At 41.9% G+C, this 13,455-nt stretch overlaps 1 protein-coding gene across 8 annotated transcripts in view; it reads left to right on the top strand.

Moving 5' to 3' along the window:
• DPP8 (dipeptidyl peptidase 8) overlaps positions 1–13,455 on the top strand; it is a 76,163-nt gene that overhangs the window by 6,984 nt on the left and 55,724 nt on the right. For all 8 annotated transcript variants that reach the window (XM_054450212.2, XM_063652290.1, XM_063652288.1 and 5 more), the window contains exons 4-6: positions 3,650–3,762; positions 10,006–10,179; positions 12,744–12,912. In XM_054450212.2, the coding sequence (XP_054306187.1) occupies positions 3,650–3,762; positions 10,006–10,179; positions 12,744–12,912 (456 nt within the window). The remainder of the gene's footprint in view (positions 1–3,649; positions 3,763–10,005; positions 10,180–12,743; positions 12,913–13,455) is intronic.

Raw genomic sequence — 13,455 nt, 5'->3', positions numbered from 1 at the left:
TATTTCTCCATGCATACACCAGTAGTGAGTAATTAAACTTTTTGATCTTTCCCAGTCAGATTAGCGAACAGCAGTTTCTCATTGTTTTTATTTTATTTCTCTTATGATTGAGGTTGAGCATCATTTCACGTGCTTAAAAAGCCATTTGTGGCTGGGCACAGTGGCACACGCCTGTATTCCCAGCACTTTGGGAGGCTGCGGCTGGCAGATCACTTGAGGTCAGGAGTTTGAGGCCAGCCTCGCTGACATGGTGAAACCACGTCTCTACTAAAAATGCAAAAATTAGCCAGGCATAGTAGTACACACTTGTAATCCCAGCTACTTGGGAGGCTGAGGCAGTAGAATTGCTTGAACCTGGGAGGTGGAGGTTGCAGTGAGCTGAGATGGTGCCACTGCACTCCAGCCTGGACGACAGAGCGAGACTTCGTCTCAAGTAAAGAAAAAAAAAGCCATTTGTATTTCCTTTCTGTGCATTCACAGTCTATAATATTTGGTTTTTTAATTGGGTTGGGTTTCTTTTTTATTTTTAAAGTTCTTTTTCCACCCAACCCCTGAAGAGGGTTTCTTTTTCTTAATGATTTGAAGCCTTTTATATAGTAAGTGAATTAATCCTTTGTGGGATTGTCCGAAGTTTATTTTTTAAATTAATTATTAATTATTATTATTTTTTGAGACAGGGTCTCTAGGCTGGAGTACAGTGTCATGATCTTGGCTCACTGCATCCTTGACCTTCCAGGCTGAAGTGATCCTCCCGCCTCAATCCCCCAAGTAGCTGGGCCTACAGGCGCATGCCACCATGCCCAGCTAATTTGTGTTTTTTTTTTTTTGTAGAGATGGGTTTTGCCATGTTGTCCAGGCTGATCTGGAACTCCTGAGCTCAAGCAATCTGCCTGAGCTACGATTACAGGCGTGAGCCACCGCACCTGGCCTTTTTTGTTTTTTGAGATGGGGGTCTCACTCTGTTGCCCAGGCTGGAGTGCAGTGGTGTGATCTTGGCTAACTGCAACCTCCACCTCCCAGGCTTAAGCCATCCTCCCATCTCAGCCTCCCAAGTAGCTGGGACTATAGGCACACACCACTATGCCCAGCTAATTTTTGTATTTTTGGTAGAGATTGGGTTTCACCATGTTGCTCAGGCTCATCTCAAACTCCTGAGCTCAAGCTATCTACTCACCTCAGCCTCCCAGAGTGCTGGAATTGCAGACGTGAGCCACTACACCTGGCCAGAAATCTTTTCTTTTATAAGAAATTATGCATTTTTAAGAGCCCTTATTCCAAATGTGTGGTATGCTTAGAAGAAGCTCTATTATTTAGTAACAAGCATTTTGTTACATTAGCATTTTACTTTATCGCATGCTTAATTTTGCCTCTTGTTCTTTGTCATGCTATCCTAAAGAGAAACAAGACTCACTGATACTGTTGCCTGAAGACATGGGCCCAAAATGACTGCTGTAGCTCTAAAGACCAATAAATACCATTAGGAAAGAATGAGAAAAGTCCATTTGTGCTTATGTCAGAACATAGAATGTGCTGGGGAAATTTTTACCGGTCATGGATAAAACCAAGGCAGACATTATGGAACTAGGAGCATATAGGGAGGGGCAACTGAAATGATTGTGGGGGAATGGTTGTTACTGAGGAGAGAAGGAAACCAGTTTTGTCTTTTTGTTTTAATATTTGAAAACTGAAGGCTCTTAGAAGGAGAATGGTTAAGGAGGAAATGATCACATTTTGTAAAATTGTGAATGGTATTGATAGGTGACCACAGTCTTAAGAATTCTATAGCAAAGCAACTTGGGAATCTACAAAGTAGATTTTACACAAAATTGAGTGCTGAAGTAAATGTCAGCTGATATATAACATTTTACTCCAAAGGCAACATAAACTAATTAGAAAAATAAGAGGATAAAAAAAGATGTGGTTATTTGGGGGCTTATCCTCAACATTTGCAAGGGTTAGCATGGGAGTTATCATACCTTTCCCGAGGCTAACTTCTGCTGGCATTAATAATTCAGAAACACAGGTTGAGGATCTCTTTCATCCAGGAGATTTCTTGTTATTTCTGTGTGATTTATTGTATCCTTCCTTCACTCCTCCAGCTTTTTGGAAGCAGTACCCTTTTTTTTTTTTTTTGAGGTGGAGTTTTGCCCTTGTTGCCCAGGCTGGAGTGCAGTGGTATGATCTCGGTTTATTGCAACCTCTGCCTCCCGGGTTCAAGTGGTTCTCCTGCCTCAGCCTCCTGAGTAGCTGAGATTACAGGCATGTGCCACCACACCCGGCTAATTTTGTATTTTTAGTAGAGGCAGGGTTTCTCCATGTTGGTCAGGCTGGTCTCAAGCTCCCAACCTCAGGTAATCCGCCCACCTCAGCCTCCCAAAGGGCTGGGATTACAGGTGTGAGCCACCGTGGCCGGCCAGTAATACCTTTTTAGAATAGAAAGGCTTTGTTTTACCTTGTTTATGTTTTCTTTGGTTCATATCTTCATAACCATAGTGTGTTTCTGTCACTCTTTTATATGTAACTCACTCTACACTGCTGTGACCTTCCTATCCAGTTATCACATGATTTCGCAGAAGAGATTTGGCTTCTACTTAATTTAGACCTTTTTCCTTTGCCCTTCCCCAATAAAGGACAAAGAGATTTTCAGCAGATCACTTGCCAGATTCTGTGTTGTTTTAATATTAGTATACTTTTATTGGAAACCCTAAAGATCTTATTAATGATTATAGTTACAGAACTTTTTTTTTTTTGAGACGGAGTCTTGCTCGGTTGCCCAGGCCAGAGTGCAGTGGTGTGATCTCAGCTCACTGCAATCTCCATCTCCTGGGTTCAAGCAATTCTCCTGCCTCAGCCACCTAAATAGCTGGGATTACAGGCACGTGCCACCACGCCCAGCTAATTTTTTTGTATTTTTAATATAGACGAGGTTTCACCATGTTGGCCAGGCTGGTCTCAAACTCCTGATCTCAAATGATCCACTGCCTCGGGCTCCCAAAGTGCTGGGACTACAGGCATGAGCCACCACGCCCAGCCTACAGAACTTTTATAATGAATAAAAACTAGAATTCAGTTAGATCTATGTGTTTCCAAGTAAGCACTTTAAATGTTTCAGAAACAGAAGAAACAGTAATCTGAAGTTGTTACATTGGAATCTCATGAGCCTGTTGCCGACTTGTAAAGGACTCACAATTTTCAAAAAATTCTGAAAATGGTACTTAACTTTTCTCTACACAGCAATTTACATACTTTTATATTTTGAGAGGGACTAAGATCTGAATACCAAAATGAAACCTGAGCATTTTTCTTTAAAGCCTCGGATTTCTTTTTTTTGTTTGTTTGTTTGTTTTTTAAAGTTGGGATCTTGCTATGTCACCTAGGCTGGTCTTGAATTCCTAGGTTCAAGTGATCCTCCCACTTTAGCCTCCCAAGTAGCTGGGATTATAGGCATGTGTACTGTGCCAGGCTAGCCTTGGTTTTATTGAAAATTTTTATGGCATATGGCATAAGCACATTCTACTTGTTAACATTCATTATAAATCCCATAGAGTGCAAAATATTGCAGTGTATAGAAGGCATTATGTACTTGCAACTGTGACTAGTAAGAATGCTATTCGAAAAAATAATAATAAATGATTGCTTTCTCCTATAGCCATGTCTGGTGAGAACAGAGAAAATACACTGTTTTATTCTGAAATTCCCAAAACTATCAATAGAGCAGCAGTCTTAATGCTCTCTTGGAAGCCTCTTTTGGATCTTTTTCAGGTAGGATTAAATGTTGTTATTCCTATGATTTGGTGTATGTATTCAGATACTGCATTTATTTCGAGGTTGGGATTTTATATTTGAAGTAGATGTAAATAAAAAAAATTAAAACATTTTTATGTTTTTGCATGTGTGACCCTGAAATTCCATTTAATTCTTGATATCTGAAACCAAGAGATAATAAAATTCAATTTTTTAAACTGCTTTCTCCCTGTTTAACTGCATTTCCCTTCATAAACTTTGTGCTTACGTAGTTCTCACATTTTTTAAAGGAGTTGTTCACAGAAAAGAACTGATAAATATTTCCAGAAAGGCTTATTTATATATCTTAATTGATTTTGTATTTCTAAAGCTCAGTAACAGCACTAAAATAAAGGTACAAAGTTCAGTTTTATCTTCTAAATAGTATAATTCCATTTATGTAAAATCAAAGGTTGGGGTTTTATTTCCTCCAATATTTTATCTTTATTTTTTCTTATTAAAAACTATTTTACATATATATATAATAGTTTTTAAACATATATATATGAGCTACCTCACCTGGCCAATTTTATCTTTGGATAAGAAAGTAAATTGTTGAAAATATCCCAAAGATAATGTTTCGGTACAATTGTTTGCTTCTTTGTTTCTCATTATTATTTTTACAGTGAGTATTTATTTATTTATTATTATCATTTTTTTTTGAGATGGAGTTTTGCTCTTCTTGCCCAGGCTGGAGTTCAATGGCGCAGTCTCGGCTCACTACAACCTCCGCCTCCCGGGTTCAAGCGATTCTCCTACCTCAGACTCCCAAGTAGCTGGGATTACAGGCATGCGCCACCATGCCCAGCTAATTTTGTATTTTTAGTAGAGCCGCAGTTTCACCGTGTTAGCCAGGATGGTCTCGATCTCCTGACCTCGTGATCCTCCTGCCTCGGCCTCCCAGAGTGCTGGGATTACAGGTGTGAGCCACCGCGCCTGGCCTTGGCCAAGTATTTCTTAATTGAATAACATGAATGTGCTGTTTCTCATAGAAATTTAAAAAAAAATAACTTTTATAACAACTAATCTTTTTTTTTTTTTTTTTTGAGACACAGTCTTGCTCTGTAACCCAGGCTGGAGTGCAGTGGCGCAATCTCGGCTCACTGTAACTTCTGCCTCCCAGATTCAAGCGATTCTCCTGCCTCAGCCTCCCAAGTAGCTGGGATTACAGGTGCACACCACCATGCTTGGCTAATTTTTGTATTTTCAGTAGAGACGGGGTTTCATCATGTCACCCAGGCTGGTCTCGAACTCTTGGCCTCAAGTGATCCACCGCCTCAGCTTCCCAAAGTGCTGGGATTACAGGTGTGAGCCACTGCACCTGGCCACAACTAATCATTTTCACTCCAACTATTTATCATGAACATTGCCCTTTACATAGGCATGTGACTTTTCTTTAAAACAAAAAATTTCTTATTCTAAGACCAGTGTCTTTAACTGAAATAACGATAATTTTCTCATAGAAAAATTGGCAAAAGTGTTTTAAACTTTTATAATGGAAATTTTTAAAGCATACAAAAGTGGAATAACGTGAAATATTTTCAACAAGGATTAAATCTTAGGCATCAGTGTTGATTGTAGCCCTACTAACTTCCCCTCACAACCCCCAACCCCTACTGCTCAGACTATTTTTTTTTTTTTTTTTGAGACGGAGTCTCACTCTGTCGCCCAGGCTGGAGTGTAGTGGTGCCATCTCAGCTCACTGCAAGCTCCGCCTCCCAAGTTCACACCATTCTCCTGCCTCACCCTACCTAGTAGCTGGGACTACAGGCTCCCGCCACCATGCCCAGCTAATTTTTTGCATTTTTAGTACAGACAGGGTTTCACTGTGTTAGCCAGGATAGTCAATCTCCTGACCTCGTGATCCACCTGCCTCGGCCTCCCAAAGTGCTGGGATTACAGATGTAAGCCACCACGCCCGGCCCTGCTCAGACAGTTTTAAAGAAGATACCAGATATGTCATTCCTGAAATATATCAGTATGTATCTCTAAAGTATACAAATTCTTTTTTAAATTGAGACAGCATCTCACTCTGTCATCCAAGTTGGAGTACAGTGGTGTGTGATCACAGCTCACTGCAGCTTTAACTTCCTAAGCTCAAGCTATCCTGCCTCAGCCTCCTGAGTAGCTGGGACTACAGGCATATGGCACCATTCCCAGCTAATCTTTTACATGTTTTGTAGAGACAGGGTCTCACTATGCTGCCAAGGGTGGTCTCAAACTCCTGAGCTCAAGCGATCCTCCCACCTTGACCTTCCAAAGTGCTAGGATAATAGGTGTGAGCCACCCCACCCAGCATGTTCTACCACAATTTTTTTTTTTTTTTTTTTTTTTAAGACAGAATCTTGCTCTGTCACCAGGCTGGAGTGCAGTGGCGCGATCTCAGCTCACTGCAGCCTCCACCGCCCAGGTTCAAGTGATTCTCCTGCCTCAGCCTCCTGAGTAGCTGGGACTATAGCGTGTGCCACCAGGCCTAGCTAATTTTTGTATTTTTAGTAGAGACAGGGTTTCACCATGTTGGCCAGGATGGTCTCAATCTCTTGACCTTGTAATCCGCCTACCTCGGCCTCCCAAAGTGCTGGAATTACAAGCGTGAGCCGCTGCGCCCGGCCTTACCACAATTTTTTTTTTTTTTTTTTTGAGATGGAGTTTCACTCTTGTTGCCCAGGCTGGAGTGTAATGGCACGATCTCAGCTCACCGCAACCTCTGCCTCCTAGGTTCAAGGGATTCTCCTGCCTCAGCCTCCCAAGTAGCTGGAATTACAGGCATGCGCCACCACACCTGGATGATTTTGTATTTTTTATTAGAGAAGGGGCTTCTTCGTGTTGGTCAGGCTGGTCTTGAACTTCCGACCTCAGGTGATCCTCCCACCTTCGGCCTCCCTGAGTGCTGGGATTACAGGTGTGAGTCACTGCACCCAGCCCACAATTTTTTTTAAAAAGGGCCAGGCACAATGGCGGATGCCTGTAATCGCAGCACTTTGGGAAGCCAAGGAGGGTGGATCACTTGAGGCCAGGAGTTCGAGACCAGCCTGACCAACATGGTGAAACCCCATCTCTACTAAAAAAAATACAGAAAAGGCCAGGTGCAGTCGCTTATGCCTGTAATCTCAGCACTTTGGGAGGCCGAGGCGGGTGGATCACTTGAAGTCAGGAGTTCGAGACCACTCTGGCCAACATGGTGAAACCCCATCTCTACTAAAAATATAAAAAAATAAGCCAGGCATGATGGCGGGTGCCTGTAATCCTAGCTACTCGGGAGGCTGAGGTGGGAGAATTGATTGAACCCGGGAGGCAGAGGTTGCAGTGAGCTTAAATCATGCCACTGCACTCCACCCTGAGTGACAGAGCAAGACAGCATCTCAAAAAATAATAATAAATAAATAAAAATTAGCCAGGTGGGGCGGGGGGGGCAGCACCTGTAATCCCAGCTACTTGTGAGGCTGAGGCAGGAGAATCGCATGAGCCAGGGAGGCAGAGGTTACAGTGAGCTGAGATGGCACCTCTGCACTCCAGCTAGGGTGACCAAGAGAGACTCTTGTCTCAAAAAAAAAAAAAAAAAAAAGAAAAAAGTAATCAACAATAAAGAAATACTTCAGGCTGGGCACGGTGGCTCACGCCTGTAATCCCAACACTTTGGGAGGCTGAGGCTGATGGATCACCTGAGATCAGGAGTTCGAGACCAGCCTCATCAACATGGAGAAACCCCATCTCTACTAAAAATACAAAATTAGCCGGGCGTGGTGGCGCATGCCTGTAATCCCAGATACTTGGAGGCTGAGACAGGAGAATCTCTTGAACCTGGGAGGCAGAGGTTGCGGTGAGCCGAGATCGCACCATTGCACTGCAGCCTGAGCAACAGAGCAAGGCTCCATCTTAAAAAAAAATAATAATAATGGTGTTTCAAGATTGTTTTGGGTATTCTGTGTCTCTTGCAATTCTATATGAATATTATTAGGGTCAGCTTGTCTATATCTGGAAAAAAGGCATTTGGAATTTTGATAGGCGTTTACTGTGTCTTCCAGTCCGTGCATACGTGATGTCTTTCTATTTATTTAGATCTTTACTTTATTTGAACAGTGTTTTACAGTTTCCCATATACATGTCTTGCTCTTCTTTGGTTAAATTTACTACTAAGTATTTTTGTTTTCTTTTTTTATTTTAATGTCCGTCAAATTTAGCAGTTAGGGGTTGTATACCAACTTTAGTGACACTAATGTTAATAAGTTCCGATAACCCACTACTATTGGGTCAGCCTATTTTTTTAACAACATTTTAAGTATAATTTTCTTTTCTTTTTTTCTTTTTCTTTTTTTTTTTTTTTAGACAGATTCTTGCTCTGTTGCCCAGGCTGGAGTGCAGTAGCGTGATCTTGGCTCACTGCAACCTCCGCCTCCCAGGTTCAAGCGATTCTCCTGCCTCAGCCTTCTGAGTAGCCGGTACTACAGATGCACACCAGCATGCTCGGCTAATTTTTGTGTTTTTAGTAGAGGCGAGGTTTCCCTGTATTGGCCAGGCTGGACTTGAACTCCTGACCGCGGGTGATCCACCTGCCTCGGCCTCCTAAAGTACTGGGATTACAGGCGTGAGCCACCACGCCTAGCCACAAACTTTCTTTGAGAGACATTATAACAAATATATTTTAAGTAGGAAAAGAAAACCACAGAGATTCTGCTCTGAAGTTTTTTCTTTTTTTTCTATTTAGCAAATATCTTGAAAAAGTGAAAAACAATACCATAGTTAAATAAGTAACAGACAGTAACTCCTATAAATAATTTAGGACATAAATGAAAGAAATCACTTCTTTCATGAGGGCCAGGCTTGGTGGCTCACACCTGTAATCCCAGCGCTGGGAGGTGGAGATGGGCAGATCACTTGAGGCCAGGAGTTTGAGACCAGCCTGGCCAACATGGCGAAACTCCGTTTCTACTAAAAATACAAAATATTAGCTGGGTGTGGTGGCACAAGTGTGTAATCCCACCTACTCAGGAGGCTGAGGCACGAGAATCACCTGAATCCAGGAGGCAGAGGTTGTAGTGAGCTAAGATCACGCCACGGCACTCCAGCCTGGGCAACAGAGTGAGAGTTTTGTCTCAAAAAAAGAAAGAAAGAAATCACTGTGAAATAGTGAATTGGAAAACTTTGCTAGCTGAGAATTCAAGCAAGGTTTTGGGGTATAAGTAAACTGGGATAGGTAGAAAGAAAAACATTCTTCCAAGAGTCCAGGGAAGAGGGGTAGAACAGACAAAGACCAGGAGACAGAAAACCACTCATTGAGTTTTATTTAGATCAGTGATGTGACCAGCTTGACCTCTAAGGTTTTATTAAGAGGAGTATTGCTAGTGTAGTGGAAAGGTTTTAATAACAGCTGACAAATTTGAGAGCTTATTCTGTGTCAGTCATTGTGCTAAACATTGTACATATTTTATCTAAATTAATCTTCACAAAGCTGATATAGATGTCTTATTACTATTTTGAAAATGAAGAAAATTACTTTTGAATAAATTAAGCTACTTTCTCAAGGTTGGACTTCTAGTGAAGGGTCAAAGCTTGGATTCAAACCACTTGACTTAGAAGTCTGTGCTCTTAATTGCATGCTGGCTACTAAATTACAGTTAAGTTGTGGAAAGTCTTGAATGCCAACATGATTGGACTTTATTCTTGTTCTCCAATGTACACAGTAATCATCTAAAGACTCTTTACTAGGAAATCTTTCAGCAGACTTCCTAAAATTAATCTGCTTAAAGTTGCCAGAAAATTTTGGGGTCGCTTAACATGTAGACTGTGCTCAGTGAATTAGAAGGCTGAAAAAAAAAATGTAGAGTCGCCAGGCGCGGTGGCTTACGCCTCTAATCCCAGCACTTTGGAAAGCCGAGGCAGGCGGATCACGAGGTCAGGAGATGGAGACCATCCTGGCTAACACGGTGAAACTCCGTCTCTCCTAAAAACACAAAAAATTAGCCAGGCGTGGTCGCAGGCACCTGTAGTCCCAGCTACTAGGAAGGCTGAGGCAGGAGAATGCCGTGAACCCGGGAGGCGGAGCTTGCAGTGAGCCAAGATTGCTCCACTGCACTCCAGCCTGGGTGACAGAGTGAAACCCTGTCTCAAAAAAAAAAAAAAAAAAAATAGAGTCAATAATATTGGAGATTCTAGGATTTCAGTGCTAAAAGCAAAAGATGGTTTTTCAGAAGACTGGAATAGGTGACTTTCCTTTCACATTAGGCAACACTGGACTATGGAATGTATTCTCGAGAAGAAGAACTATTAAGAGAAAGAAAACGCATTGGAACAGTTGGAATTGCTTCTTACGATTATCACCAAGGAAGTGGAACGTTTCTGTTTCAAGCTGGTAGTGGAATTTATCACGTAAAAGATGGAGGGCCACAAGGATTTACGGTAAGTTGGAGTTGCTAGTGGTTAAATCTGGTTTGGGTCCGAAAGGTTATTTGTACCCAAATCAGAAAGGTAATTAATAAACAAACCAGAAACTTCAGTTTACCCACCAACAAATAAATTTAATAGCAATGAAAACAAGAAACATGGAGACTGGTTTCCAATTTTAAAAGCGAATTTTTTTTTTTTTTTTTTTTTTTTTTTTTTTTTGAGACAGAGTTTCACTCTTGTTGCCCAGGCTGGAGTGCAATGGCACCATCTTGGCTCACTGCAACCTCTGCCTTCTGGGTTCAAGTGATTCTCCTGCCTCAGCCTCCCAAGTAGCTGGGATTACAGGCATGCGCCACCACCCCTGGCTAATTTTGTATTTTTAGTGTGATGGGGTATCTCCATGTTGGTCAGGCTGGTCTCGAACTCCTGACCTCAGGTTATCTGCCCGTCTTGGCCTCCCAAAGTGCTAGGACTACAGGCATGAGCCACCACGCCCAGCTTTAGGAGCTAATTTTTTTTACCAGCTCAGGCAACATAGACCCTGTCTCTACAAAAAATTTAAAAAAACTTAGCTGGGCATGGTGGTGCACACCTTTAATCCCAGCTACTCAGGAGTCTGAGGTGGGAGGATCGCTTGAACCTGGAGGTCAAGCTGCAGTGAACTGTGATTGTGCCACTGCACTCCAGCCTAGATGACAGACCAAAACTTTATCTCAAAACAAAAGAGTTAATAATCTTTCTAGTTACATTAAGATACCATTTTTAGGCCAGACGCGGTGACTCACGCCCATAATTCCAGCACTTTGGGAGGCCCATGTGGGCAGATCATTTGAGTCTAGGAGTTCCAGACCAGCGTGGGGAAACATGGCGAAACCCCATCTCTACAAAAAATGCAAAAATTAGCCAGGCAAGGTAGCATGCGCCTATAGTCCCAGCTACTCAGGAAGCTGAGGTGGGAGGATCATTTGAGCCTGGGAGGCGGAGGTTGTAGTGCACCGAGATTGTGCTGCTGCACTTTAGCGTGGATGACCGAGCAAGACCCTGTCTCAAAAAAAAAAAAACCATACAAATTTTAAAGTGGTAAAAATACTTGCTGTATAGAAAGATAGAGTAGGCTATGGGTGGTGGCTCACGCCTGTAATCCCAGCACTTTGGGAGGCTGAGGCGGGCAGATCACTTGAGATCAGGAGTTTGAGATCAACCTGGCCAACATGGTGAAACCCTGTTTCTACTAAAAACACAAAAATTAGCCAGGCGCACCTGTAGTCCCAGCTACTCGGGAGGCTGAAGCACGAGAATTGCTTGAATCCGGGAGTTGGATGGAGGTTGCAGTGAGCTGAGATCGCTCCACTGCCTTCTGCCCTGGGCGACAGAGTGAGACTAAAAGAGAGAGGAAAAAAAAAAAAAAAAAGGTAAAGGGCATCAATTCCCACTTCTGTGTAAGCACTGAGGGAGGTTTTGGAAGATCATTATCACAAGGCAATTTTGTTTCCCTTGAAAGCTAATTCATCTTAATAAATTTTTATATCTATATATATGTACACACACTTTTTTTTTTTTTGGAGACAAAGTCTTGCTCTGTCATCCAGGCTGGAGTGCAGTGGCGAGATCATGGCTCACTGCAGCCTCAAACTCCTGGGCTCAAGCAATCCTCCCACCTCAGCCTCCTGAGTAGCTGGGACTACAGATATGTGCCACCACACCCAATTACTAATTAAAAAAAATTTTTTTAGAGGTGAGGGTCACACTAGATTGCCCCAGCTTGTCTTGGACTTTAGGCTCAAGTGATCCTCTTGCCTCAGCCTCTCAAGTGGCTTATGTTTGGTTTCATCCTAGGCAATTCATTATGAGCTTTAGGAACTCTTCTTTTGAGAATTGTGATGATCCTGGCTTCTATTACATTTTTATGAGCAAACTTTTATATTGGTAAAAATAATTTTAAAATATTTAATAAAATATTCAGTGAATAAGTGTTTAATAACAATGTTTAATGAACAGTAGTTACTCTCTTAAACAGGTTGGGCAACAAAATTTATGAAGTAGTGTTTTATTGTCTTTATGTCCTCTCCTATTACCCTTAGCTTTTTCATTTGAAGTAAAAAAAAAAGTCCTTTCTGGTAAGTTAAAGCAATAGAAAGTATATTTTTCTGGGAAGCAATTATTGTTGACTTTTTTTTTTTTTTTCCTGATACTGAGTCTCACTCTGTCACCCAGGTTGGAGTGCAGTGGCATGATCTTGGCTCACTGCAACATCCACCTCCCAGGTTCAAGCGATTCTCCTGCCTCAGCCTCCCAAGTAGTTGGGACTACAGGTGCCCACCACTACGCCCAGCTAATTTTTGTATTTTTGGTAAAGATGGGGTTTCACTATGTTGGTCAGGCTGGTCTCGAACTCCTGACTTCAGGTGATCTGCCCGCCTTGGCCTCCCGAAGTGCTGGGATTACAGGCGTAAGTCACCACGCCCGGCCTCATTGTTGACATTTTACCTAGAAATATTGTTCATCTTACAGGAAGGGTGCTGGAACATGTATGTGTCAGCCTGATACTTACCTTAAAATGTTGTTTACTTTTCTAGCAACAACCTTTAAGGCCCAATCTAGTGGAAACTAGTTGTCCCAACATACGGATGGATCCAAAATTATGCCCTGCTGATCCAGACTGGATTGCTTTTATACATAGCAACGATATTTGGATATCTAACATTGTAACCAGAGAAGAAAGGAGACTCACTTATGTGCACAATGGTAAGGCATAGTTCTTCAGATTTACTTTTCTGAACAGTATTTTTTGAAGTATAATTTGCTGCTTGCATTTTGAAATTAGATTACCAAGTTGGGTGATCTTTATATTTGAAATTCAAGTCTTTAAAAATTTTAAAAAATAGAGAAAAGTACAGAGGATAACTTGTATGTACCACATGTATAATACTCATTTTAATGTTTTAATGTTCATTTTCAAACAGTGAAACAAAAGAACCTCTGACATGATTGTTCTTTTAGCCTAATAAGACTGCCAGAATTTTCCCAAAACTGTTCTTATTAAAATAAAATTTTAGGCTAGGCATGGTGGCTCATGCCTGTAATCCTAGCACTGTGGGAGGCTGAGGCAGGCAGATTGTTTGAGCCCAGAAGTTCAAGATCAGGATGGGCAACATGGTGACACCTCGTTTGACAAAAAAATACAAAAAATTAGCTGAGCATAGTGGCATGTGTAGTCCCAACTACCTGGGAGATTGAGGTAGGAGGATCACCTGATCCAGGAGGTTGAGGCTATGGTGAGTCATTGCA

This window comes from Pongo pygmaeus, chromosome 16 (genome assembly GCF_028885625.2).
Source record: "Pongo pygmaeus isolate AG05252 chromosome 16, NHGRI_mPonPyg2-v2.0_pri, whole genome shotgun sequence".
In the NCBI taxonomy this organism is placed as follows: Eukaryota; Metazoa; Chordata; class Mammalia; order Primates; family Hominidae; genus Pongo; species Pongo pygmaeus.
The sequence above is the reverse complement of the archived record's forward strand: the minus strand, read 5'-3'. Positions and strand labels throughout refer to the sequence as shown.